The 12121-nt window shown below is 49.6% G+C and overlaps 1 protein-coding gene across 1 annotated transcript in view; it reads left to right on the forward strand.

Moving 5' to 3' along the window:
• LOC105554813 (chromosome unknown open reading frame, human C11orf49) overlaps positions 1–12121 on the forward strand; it is a 258467-nt gene that overhangs the window by 237984 nt on the left and 8362 nt on the right. The window contains 1 exon segment of the mRNA XM_012001406.1: positions 11258–11343. Within this exon segment, the coding sequence (XP_011856796.1) occupies positions 11258–11343 (86 nt within the window).

A 12121-nucleotide genomic window follows, 5' to 3' on the forward strand; every position in this document is an offset into this window, starting at 1 on the left:
TTTTTTTGAGACAGAGTCTTGCTCTGTCACCAGGCTGGAGTGCAGTGTCGTGATCTGAGCTCACTGCAACCTCCGCCTCCCAGGTTCAAGCAATTCTCCCACCTTAGCCTCCTGTAGCTGGGACTACAGGCACATGCCACCATGCCCAGCTAATTTTTGTATTTTTAGTAGAGACTGGGTTTCACACTGTTGGCCAGGATGGTCCCAATCTTTTGACCTCGTGATCCACCTGCCTCGGCCTGCCAAAATGCTGGGATTACAGGTGTGAGCCTCCTCACCCAGCTGTATTGCCTGCCATTCTTATTTTGGCCAGGCATGGTGGCACACGCCTGTAATCCCAGCACTTTGGGAGGCTGAGGCAGGCGGATCACTTGAGGTCAGGAGTTCGAGACCAGTCTGGCCAACATGGTAAAACCCCGTCTCTACTAAAATACAAAAATTAGCCAAGCATGGCGGCACATGCCTGTAGTCCCAGCAACTCAGGAGGCTGAAGCAGGAGAATCACTTGAACCTGGGAGGCAAAGGTTGCAGTGAGCTGAGATCACGCCACTGCACTCCAGCCTGGGCAACAAGGCAGAACTGTCTCAAAAAATAAAATTAAAATTAAAAATTAAAAAAAGTATTGACTGGGCACAGTGGCTCATGCCTGTAATTCCAGCACTTTGGGAGGCCAAGGTGGGTGGATCGCGAAGTCAAGAGTTCGAGACCAGCCTGGCAAACCTGGCGAAATCCCATTTCTACTAAATACAAAAATTAGCCGGGTGGGGTGGCGTGCGCCTGTAATCCCAGCTACTCAGGAGGCTGAGGCAGGAGAACTGCTTGAACCCTTGAGGCAGAGGTTGCAGTGAACTGAGATCGTGCCATTGCACTCCAGCCTGGGTGACATAGCAAGACTTTGTCCCCCACAAAAAAATTATTTTAAAACGTTATTATTTTTTGAAATGGAGTCTTGCTCCGTCACCCAGGCTGGCATGCAGTGGTGCATTCATAGCTCGCTACAGCCTCAAACTCCTGGGCTCAAGTGATCTTCCCACCTCAGCCTCCTGAGTAGCTAGGACCATAGGCACATTCTACAAAGCCCAGCTAATTTTTTATTTTGTAGAGATGGGGGCGGTGATCTTGCTGTGTTACTTAGGCTGGCCTTGAACTCCTGTCCTCAAGCATTCCTCTTGCCTCAGCTTTCCATAAATTTTTTTATTTTATCTTATTTTATTTTATTTTAAGATGGGGTCTTGCTGTGTTGCTTGGGCTGGACTCAAACTCCCGGGCTCAGGCAATTTTCCTGCCTCAGCCTCCCAAGTAGCTGGGACTACAGGTGCACACCACCACACCCAGCTAAGAACTTTTTTATAAAGAATTCCTACAAATTGGCTGGGCACAGTGGCTCACGCTTGTAATCCCAGCACTTTGGGAGGCTGAGGCAGGTGGATCACCTGAAGACAGGAGCTTGAGACCAGCCTGGTCAACATAGTGAAAACTCCTCTCTACTAAAAATACAAAAAAATTAGCTGGACACGGTGGCGGGCACCTGTAATTCCAGCTACTTGGGAGGCTGAGGCAGGAGAATCGCTTGAACCTGGGAGGTGGAGATTTCAGTGAACCAAAACCATGCCATTGCACTCCAGCCTGGGTGACAAGAGTGAAACTCCATCTCAAAAAAAAAAAAAAAAAAAAAAAAAAATTCCTACAAATCAACAAGAAAAAGATTAAGGCTCTCAGTAGAAAAATAGTCCAAAGATATAAACAGGCAATGCACAGAAGAACATTAGTAATAAACCTTTGGGCATATTTTCATGCCCACACTCACTAGTAATCAGAAAACTGCCAATTATATTGAGATACCTCTTCATACCTATCAAATTGGCAAAAATTTTAAAGTTTCATAATACAGATATTGGTGAGGATGTGAAACAGTGGGAACGCTCATAAACTGCGGGTGGGAATGTAAATTGTTACAATTACGTTCGGACAGTTTAGCCAAATTTTAAAAGTCCAAGAGCTACCCCTGGGAATAAGGAAACATGCAGTACTGTTTGTAATAGCTGCCATTGGAACAATCTGCGTGTCCCTCTGCCGAAGGAAAGAATAAAGTGTGGCATATTCATACCATAGTTGTGGAATTCTTTCCAGCAGCTAAAATGAATAGCTATATATGCATCAATCCTGATGAATGTCAAAATATCAAAGTTACAGAATGACAGAGTTTGAGAAAAAGCAAAACAAAGCTATATAATGTTTTAGGAACACAGACATTTGCATGAGTTAATTATAGTATAAAGACATGCAGAGGAATGCTAGACCCCCAAGTTTTAGTAAATCGTGGTGATCCCCCCAGGAAGAAAGGTAGATGATAGGATGAGGGAGGGGTGCACAGGTGGCTGAAATGGTTATCTGTAATGCTGCATTTTACAAAGCTTTTGAAGACTGAAGCAAGGATAGTAAGACGTTATGGTATGATAAAATTGGCTAGTGGGGACACAGGTGTTTCTTACGTTATTCTCTGTAGTTTTCTGAGGTTCTAAACATTTCCTTTATATAAAAAATGATGGGGGGATTAGGTAGAGAGCAGTGAGAGCAAAAAGCATTTCGGGGAAAGTAAGCGGCATGGAAAAGAAGCTAGGCTCTCACCAGTGATGGCCTGGAGTTTGAGGCATTTGAGGGCAGAGGGAGGGAAAGTGGGGCTTTACAGGCCATACATTGGGTTTGGGTCTTTATTCTAAGGTCTGTGGACCAGTTCACCCCTAGCTGTCAGGCTTCTTGGGAGGTTCCAGAGTAATGAGGCCTTCAGACTGTCTGCAGGGAAGCAGCAGCACCCGGGCCAAAGCTTCCAGTCCTTCTGGGGGCAGCTGCTCTAACAAACACTGAGACTGGGAGAAGTGAAAGGGGCAGCAGGAGGGCTTCATTACCACGAGACAGCACAGAGCCCACTCTTCCTTACCAGAAGTGGCTGCAGGTGGTCTCGGAACTGTGACTAGTGTCAGAGAGGCCTGTATTTGAAGTATAGCTCTTTCGCTCCTGTTTGTAACCTGCGTCAGGTTTCTTAATTCCTCTGAATGTCTGCGTTCTCCATAAAGGTACTCACTGAACTGACCTCACAGGATTAATACGAGCAGAAAATGAACTATGGGTGTGTAGTGCTAACAGCCTTTAGTGAATATTCACTATTATTATTATCATCATCATCATGTTGTTTCCCACACCCTCTGGATCAAGCATCTTAGGCATTTCAGGGCAGGTAGGGTTTGGGGTACCCTGGAGGTGCAGACCGGAGCCAGGGCAGAGCAATGACCTGGACATCCCACGCCACTTCAAGGGCCTAGGCTAGAGGCAGCTTGTGCAGCACAAGTGTGCCTCCAACACAGTCCAGAAGAGGAGCGACCCTCAGGAAATGACGCAGGACACCTTTGTAGCAGCCTTTTTCCTCCCACCTGGAGAAGGTAACCAGACATCGTGTCATCGCTGCTTCTCTCATGGCCCTGACATTCAAACAAAAACCCTAGAGGTGCACTGTGAGCCCAAACAGACATGGGGACACCCTTCAGCCACCCTATGACTGACACTAGTCATGTGACCTCCTCAAAGAAGTCCATTCATGGAAAGTGGCTTTTCTTTTTTTTTTTTTTTTCTTTTTGAGACAGAGTCTCGCTCTGTCCCCCTGGCTGGAGTGCAATGGCGCGATCTCAGCTCACTGCAAGCTCCGCCTCCCGGGATCATGCCATTCTCCTGCCTCAGCCTCCTGAGTAGCTGGGACTACAGGCGCCCGCCACCGCGCCTGGCTAATTTTTTTTTTTGCATTTTTAGTAGAGACAGGGTTTCACCGTGTTAGCCAGGATGGTCTCGATCTCCTGACCTTGTGATCCGCCCGCCTCGGCCTCCCAAAGTGCTGGGATTACAGACGTGAGCCACCGCGCCCGGCCGGAAAGTGGCTTTTCTTTCTGGCCCTGGCTGAGGGCTGGTTTCCCCCAAAAGTAAACCGGAAACTGATCGCTGGCTTCCGCCTGAGACCTCTGCCTCGTGGATGATGGCAGCACACACTTTCTCTGGGCTCTATTTTTATTTGCTCTTTGGGGCTCTCCCACAGTTTAAACCAGATAGAATATACTTACTGATTACATCTGGAGCTCATTCTGAGCGCCTGTTAGACACTAGCATATATAACATCATCACGCTGACTCTCTACAAGAATCCTGGGAAACAGGAACTATGATTGTATCCTCTTCACAGATGAGGAAACTGAGGCTCAGAGGGAAACAGTCACTTGGCCAGTGAATGGTGGAACTGGGACTTAATCCTGGGGTCAACTAATCCAGAACTTCAGGAAAATGGGTGCAGCCCATGCCACTAGACCAGGGAAACTGACCCTAATTAGGGGTGAATAGGAAGTTGGCAAGTCAGTAGGTTCAGGCTGGAAGCTGTTGCTTACTTGGCACCCTTACAACTCCCAGCCAGACTGCCTATCCCAGCTGCTGGAAGTCAGCAGGGGAGGGAGAAAGTGGCCAGTCGCAGACCAGCCATGTGCTCTTTCTCCACTCCAGTTGCCTGTCCTAGGCTCTACCCCACACATGGTTCTGCTCCGGACAGCCTGAACCAAAGTGTCTCTACTTCTCCCCCAGAGTCCCTCTCTCTAGCCCCGAGGCATGGCCCACAAGGGTCCCTCCATGATCCAATAGATCTGTGCAGACTGTCACTGGCAGCAGCTCCCTGTTGGCTCCACTTCAAAGCAGGGGCGGCCAGGCACCTCCAGGTGTCAGAAGCAGCTGGCACGTTAGCAGAAGGCCTCTGGCAGGAAGGGGTGTTGAGCCAACTGCCAGCAACTGGAAAACAGCACATGGGGATGACCTCGTCTCCAAGAAGATCCTTTCCAGAGCCCTCTGGGAGTGGCATCGAGCTTGAGTTCAGAATGAAGGAGCTGTCTGTGGGGCTAAAAGGGTTGCAGGCAAAGGCAAAGAGGTAAAGACAGACCAGGAGCTTCCTGCCTGCCTTCTCCCACAGTTCTGCTGAGATTCCAAAGCTAGATGCAGATGCCCACAGCTAGAAAGATCCCATAGGCGGGTTAAAGACACAGATGCGGCCGGGCGTGGTGGCTCAAGCCTGTAATCCCAGCACTTTGGGAGGCCGAGACGGGCGGATCACGAGGTCAGAAGATTGAGACCATCCTGGCTAATACGGTGAAACCCCGTCTCTACTAAAAAATGCAAAAAACTAGCCGGGCGAGGTGGCGGGCGCCTGTAGTCCCAGCTACTCGGGAGGCTGAGGCAGGAGAATGGTGTAAGCCCGGGAGGCAGAGCTTGCAGTGAGCTGAGATCCGGCCGCTGCACTCCAGCCTGGGCGACAGAGCCAGACTCCGTCTCAAAAAAAAAAAAAAAAAAAGACACAGACGCCTAGAACTTTCATGGGTCTCAGCATTCATTTGGAGATGGACAGCACAGCATATGGTGTGATTAAATGTACCTTTCAGTAAGTCTTCTGCAGCCATAGACCTCTGAACTTCAAACTCTCGCCCCACTAGATTTAGGACTAACAGGAGGAGCTGTTAGTTCTGTCCACCCTTGGGACAACACTGTCGGAGCTGGAAGAAGCCCTTTGGGAAGTATGAGCCTTCAAGCTTCTGCTTGAACATTTCTGGCAATACACATCTCATTCCTTTACAAATCAGCCACAATCCTAGAACTACGCAGCTTGAAAACATCTCTAGAGCCAAACTCTAGATCCCCGTGGTATCTCCCCAAGAGGCAGTCCTTTGAGAGTTGGGTCTCAGCCCTCACTTCCTCCCTAGTCTTCGCTTCTAAGCAAAAAGATCTAAATGCAGTCATTTGTCCAGTATCATGGTTTTTAGACTGTCCACCAGGCTGACCCTCTTCTCCGGGACTCTAGTTTACTCCCCTTAAACAGACTGTCCAGACATTGAAAGTATTAGTATTTGAATGATAGCTCTTTCGTTCCTAGCTTGTAACCTTCGCCAAGTTTCTTAATCCCTCTGAATATCTGCATTCTCCATAAGGATTCTCACTAAGTATCTTTATGAGAGGGATTAAGAAACTACTCCAGGTGTCACCTGGCCAGAGGAAAAGGGGACCGTGGCTTCTCTCACTCATTTGTTCATGCATTTCTTCATTCAACAGACATTGACTGAGTGCCTGCTATGTGCCAGGCACCATACCAGAGTCAAACCACAGGTAGGGAGACAGAGGCGTCACTTGGTAGATCTTATGTTCCCAGGACAAAGACAACAGTGTGAGGAGGCTGCTGAGAACTGCAGAAACCAGTAGCAGGGGGCCTATTCTAGGCTGGGTTAGAAAAAGTGCTTTCCTCTTTCATCTTCCCCAAGAGGTGCTGTGGAGGCTTCAGCCTGAAGAATATGGAGATATCTGGTAGGTGAGGAGGAGGCATGGAGGGCAGGGAGCATTATGGCTAGAGGGACAGACTTGTCTGGAGGACATGAGTAAGGACAGCTTCAGGGAGGACAGAAAGACTAGTGTGGCCAGAATGCAGTGGGGGAGTCAAGGGAGGCAGGGGGCAGATGGAGCGGGCTCACAGGCCAGATCCAAATGGGGGACCATGTCCTAAGGGCAATGGGAAGACTGTGAAGGTTTTTTTTGTTTGTTTGTTTTTGTTGTTGTTGTTGTTATTAACACGGAGTCTCGCTCTGTCATCCAGGCTGGAGTTCAGTGGCGCAATGTTGGCTCACTGACATGGCCACCTCCCAAGTTCAAGTGATTCTCCAGCCTCAGCCTCTCGAGTAGCTGGGATTACAGGCATAAGCCACTGTGCCCAGCCTCTGTGAAGGGTTTCCAACACGATAGTAAAATGGTCACATTCACATTTTAGGAAAATCTTTCTGACCACAATATGGATACTCAATTAGAAGAAGGCTCACACCTGTAATCCCAACACTTTGGGAGGCCCAGGTGGGCAGATCATGAGGTCAAGAGATCAAGACCATCCTGGCCAACATGGTGAAACCCCATCTCTACTAAAATACAAAACTTAGCTGGACATGGTGGCGCGTGCCTGTAGTCCCAGCTACTTGGGAGGCTGAGGCAGGAGGATCGCTTGAACCCAGGAGGCGGAGGTTGCAGTGAGCCTAGATCGAGCCACTGCACTTCAGCCTGGTGACAGAGTGAGACTCCGTCTCAAAAAAAAAAGGCAAGCAAGAGTAGTTGCAGGGAAACTGGGTAGGAGGTCATGCCATCATCAAGAAAAGAGAGGGGGAGGCTGGGGATAGGATGGTGGCTGTGGATGTGGAAAGTAGATGGATTCAAGAGAAATTTCAGCACTAGCATTGATAGGAGTTGGTGAATGGTTGATTGGCTTGGGGTGGGGTGGGGGGAGTTTCCAAGATGTCTAGGATGCCCCACGTTTCTGGTTGAGGAGAGTCACAGCCGGTGTTGCTGTTAACACAAGCTCAGATCCAGTTGGCTTTTTAAAAGGTAGCCAGTCTTACTACTTGCAATAAAAAAAACCCTCAGTCCTTTATACATGTGCTGCTATGATCCAGCCACATGTCCCTCAGAAAGAAAGCCCTCACCTCTGTCTGCCCCCCCTTCACTCACCCCCTACTTCCTCCTGCTCGGCATGTTTCAGCTGCCCAGTCTCTGAGCCTCAGACTCTTCACCTGTAGAATGGAAATAACAATAAGACCCACCCATAGGACTGCTGTAGGATAAAATTTAATTAATGTAGTCAAATGCCTTAATAGCCTGCCATGAGGTAGGGTACTCAGGAAAGGTACCTGCCTCTACGGGCAGATCACTTGAGGTCAGGAGTTCGAGACCAGCCTGGCCAACATGATGAAACCCCGTCTCTACTAAAAATACAAAAATTAGCCACGCATGGTGACAGGCACCTGTAATCCCAGCTGCTAGGGAGGCTGAGGCAGAAGAATCACCTGAACCTAGGAGGCGGAGGTTGCAGTGAGCCAATCTGCACCACTGCACTCTAGCCTGGGCAACAGAGCAAGATTAACAACAAAAAGGTATCTGCCTCTATTGTTACCCGTATTACAGGGCACCTGCAGGGCTGCCCTGCTCCAACAGACGCCCCTGCCCTCCCATGGTGTGCACCCCCTCTTCTGCAACAGCCCATCTCCAAAGGGACTGCTGATGTTCGAGGTCAAGATGGCCCCTAGCAGAAAGCTGCAGACCACTTCTGAGGCTGGAAGGGTGTGCCCTGTTTACAGCTTCTAGTCCCATCTGTGGCTGAAAGAGGAAGATGCTCATGGCACTCAGCATTAAGGCTTCCACGAGGCTGTGAAGCCCTTTGGGAAGTATGAGCTCAAGCTTCTGCTCCGAGGCAGGCTCCGGAATGGGCCTATTGGTGAGAATTGCAAATGGAGGTAACTTCTGCAATTAGACAGTGGTGACAGTGATGCTACTATGTGAATATACTAAAAAACTGAATTGTACACTTTTAAAGGGTGACTTTTATGGTGCTTCATTATATCGCAATGTAAATAAATAGTAAGTGGAAGTTGCTGCTATGGGAGCACTGTGTTCCAATTGATGATCAATGGAAGCCATGGAACATGGGGACAGGCTTGGGCTCCTTGGTGGTTTCCTGCTTGGGGATATTCACAGCCCAGTGCTGTTCTGTTGTAATTCACTTTAGACTGTTGGGGCTCCAGCTGTCCTGAGAGCAGGGCAGCAAGGGAAAGTCAGTGACTTCTCATGTCCAGAGCCTTTGTCTGCCCTGCTGAGCCTGCCAAGGAAAAGCTTTGAGGTGCCGGTGGCTCTTACTCCCTGAGCGCTCCTGGGAGAGCTCACTCTTCCTCTGCAGTTTGGGGGTCTTTGCTAACGCCAGTCCTCTCTAACTGCCCGCCCTCTGCCGTCTCCCTGCTCCCGCAATCCAGTTGTCAAAACAGATTCTGCCATCTGGGTGGGGAAGGAGCGGTTTTGCTGCCTGGGTTTTCCTTGGGTTATGAAAGATGGGGTAACCACTTGGCCTTTGGCAGTGCACTTAGTCCCGTGAACTACTGATGGAGGGACCAGGGCACTCTCTTGTGGCCCTCAGCAGCACTGCTCCTTCCCGCCCTCCAGTCTTGAATTTTTTCCAGCTGGAATTCTAGTGTTAAACTCTGGTGGTGGAGGCAGCTGTCGTTCTCCCCAGGAGATGCCTAACATATCAGTAACAAGAAAGAAAATAAATCAGCCACAGAAACTAGGAGGTAAAATGTTAGTGTTTTTGCTCTGTAGCTTTATTTTCAAAGAGGTAGTGTGGCCTCATGGAAGATGCGTGGCCTGTGGAGTCCAGCAAGCTCCCCAGCTGTGTGTGTGACTTTGGCAGGCTGACCTCTGAGCCTCAGACTCTTCACGTGTAGAATGGAAATACAAGACCCACCTGTAGGATTGTTGTGGGCTAAAATTTAACGAATGCAGTTACATACTTCAATAGCCTGCCATGTGGTACGTAGGGTTTAAAAACAATTAAAAACTCAGGAAATGGTACCTGCTTCTATTGTTATCCGTATTACAATAAAGACTAGGCAGGAACCGCTGTCTCTCTTCAGAGAGATGGCAGCAAGGGGAGTGGCACCACAATATCGCAGTCTCTGTGGAGCCCCTTCCCCAGCAGTGAGCAATCCTGGCTTTCTCTGGGGCTGATCCAGTTGCCAGTCTAGGGAACCTCTGACTCAGGGAAGTGGAGAGAGATTTAGAGAAATATAAGAGAGAGCAAAAGAAAACAATTTTTTTTTTTTTTCTTCTTGACAGGGTCTCTGTCTCCCGAGCTGGACTGCAGTGGTGCAATCTCGGCTCACTGCAACCTCTGCCTCCCAGATTCAAGCACTTCTCCTGCCTCAGCCTCCCGAGTAGCTGGGGCTACAGGCACGTGCCGCCACGCCCAGCTAATTTTTGTATTTTTAGTAGAAGTGGGGTTTCACCATGTTGGCCAGGCTGGTCTTACACTCCTGACTTCAGATGATTCACCCACCTCGACCTCCCAAAGTGCTAGGATTACAGGCATGAGCCACCGCACCCGGCCAAAAACAATTAAAAAAAAAAAGAAAGAAAGAGGCCGGGCGTGGTGGCTCAAGCCTGTAATCCCAGCACTTTGGGAGGCCGAGACGGGCGGATCACGAGGTCAGGAGATTGAGACCATCCTGGCTAACACGGTGAAACCCCGTCTCTACTAAAAAAAATACAAAAAACTAGCCGGGCGAGGTGGCGGGCACCTGTAGTCCCAGCTACTCGGGAGGCTGAGGCAGGAGAATGGCGTAAACCCAGGAGGCGGAGCTTGCAGTGAGCTGAGATCCGGCCACTGCACTCCAGCCTGGGCGACAGAGCGAGACTCCGTCTCAAAAAAAAAAAAAAAAAAAAAGAAAGAAAGATAAAGCCAGAAGGGCCTGATCAGAAACAGACTGGGGGCCCGCCACACCCCAGTGGATGGCTTGGCGCCTGCCTGGCATGTGATAGAGCCCAGCAAGCGCTCATTTCCTTCTCTTCTTGTCCCGGCTCAGATGAGGCGCTGAGCAGAGGACGAACATAGCCTTGGTCTAATCCCTTTACGAGTCAGATGGTTTTCTTCCTGTGAGGTGGGTCCTCAGTGGGAGGGACTAGAGACAGGAAAACTGTGGGGTGGGCAACCTGTGAATGTGGACAGCAAGGAGGAGCAGGGCGGCAGCACAAGATGAGTGTGGGTTTTGACCCTCACAAGTGCAGATTCCCGAATAGCTCTTTGCCCTCTCCCCTTGTCTGCCATCTGTGTCTCAGGGTGGAGGTGTCTGTCGCTGTTCTGGCCCTTTGGTAGTTTATTAAATCTCAGTACCACTTGCCAAGACCCTTTAACCCCCTTGGCTGTTCTTTTTGCCTTTTCTGATCAGCTGTATTTATTCTGAACTAAATGGTCCTCACAGCAGAATGAAAGGATTTACTGCTTAAGTATATGAAAAGAAACCTTGGCTGCATTACAGTTGCACCCTCTCCTCGCCACCCCCTGCCCATGCTCCATCCGCTAGCTGGTGCCACTGAGACTGAACCGGGAGCCCACTCTGGGTATAGTGTGGTCAGTTCAGTTTGATGGCAGAGTCCAGTTGATGGAGCGGTGAGGTGACTGGGAGGAGCTTGCTTTTGGGAGCCCTCTCCTAAAAGTCCTGCTGCCCCAGGGGAGACTGGCGGCCCAGGAACAGCTCTCTCTCTCTCCCTTTCCCCCCCGCACTTTTCCCTTCCTCCCTCCCCCTCTCTCCCTCCCCTCCTTAAACCTGCCCCGCCCCTCCTTAAACCTCCCGCAGTTCTCTCTCTCAGATTCTCTCTTTCTCCTTCAGGATTGTGCTCATGGACGATGCCATGGACTGCTTGATGTCTTTTTCAGATTTCCTCTTTGCCTTCCAGATCCAGTTTTACTACTCAGGTGAGTGTTCCCGGGCTCCATCTGGCTCCGCACAGGACCCTGCCTCCTTGTCCCGCCCTGCTGCCCTGCCCATCTGTGTGTGGCACACGTTTCTCTTCCCCACCTCCTTTGGGGGTGTGCTTCATTGCGGGTCACTAACAGGATGTCTAGCGTTCAGTGGTGGTCACAAGATTCCGTCTGCAGAGCTGACTTCCTCAGCCTCCTGAAGACACTGAAAACCACAGTGCTTTCAGTCAGCAACGCAACAAATCAGTTTAAGTGATGATGACATAACAACACCCACAGCATTCACTGCTTACTGAAAACTTACTGTCGCAGGCACAGCACTGACTTTAATCTTGACAACAGCCTTGAGAGAGGGTCCTTTCAGAGACAAGCTCACAGAAGTAAGTAGCCAGTCATGCAGCTCATAAGCGGTGGAAACCAGACCTGGAGGCTGACTCCAGAGCCAGTGTTCCCAACCTCGCTGCTATTTTACTGCCTTCAAGGGTCTCTCCTTTGGCAACCGATCGTGTGTTTGCGTGCACATTCTCCTCCACCCCACAGCTTTAAAAAAGTACACACCAGTCTTTTGTCACACTCCCACTCTGCTCCCCAGTTCAGCCAGCTGCACCCTTAAGTCTCTCTGGAATCAGATGGAATAAATATAGACAAATAAATACAACTATACACCAGCTCACACACAGAGATATCAAATGGAGTGCTGGGTTTATAAATTGCTGACTGTGTTCATAAACAAACTTGCTTAAAACAGGCTCTTCCAGTAAATAGAAGGCTG

The sequence above is a fragment of the Mandrillus leucophaeus genome, unplaced genomic scaffold (assembly GCF_000951045.1).
Source record: "Mandrillus leucophaeus isolate KB7577 unplaced genomic scaffold, Mleu.le_1.0 Scaffold66, whole genome shotgun sequence".
Taxonomy (NCBI): domain Eukaryota; kingdom Metazoa; phylum Chordata; class Mammalia; order Primates; family Cercopithecidae; genus Mandrillus; species Mandrillus leucophaeus.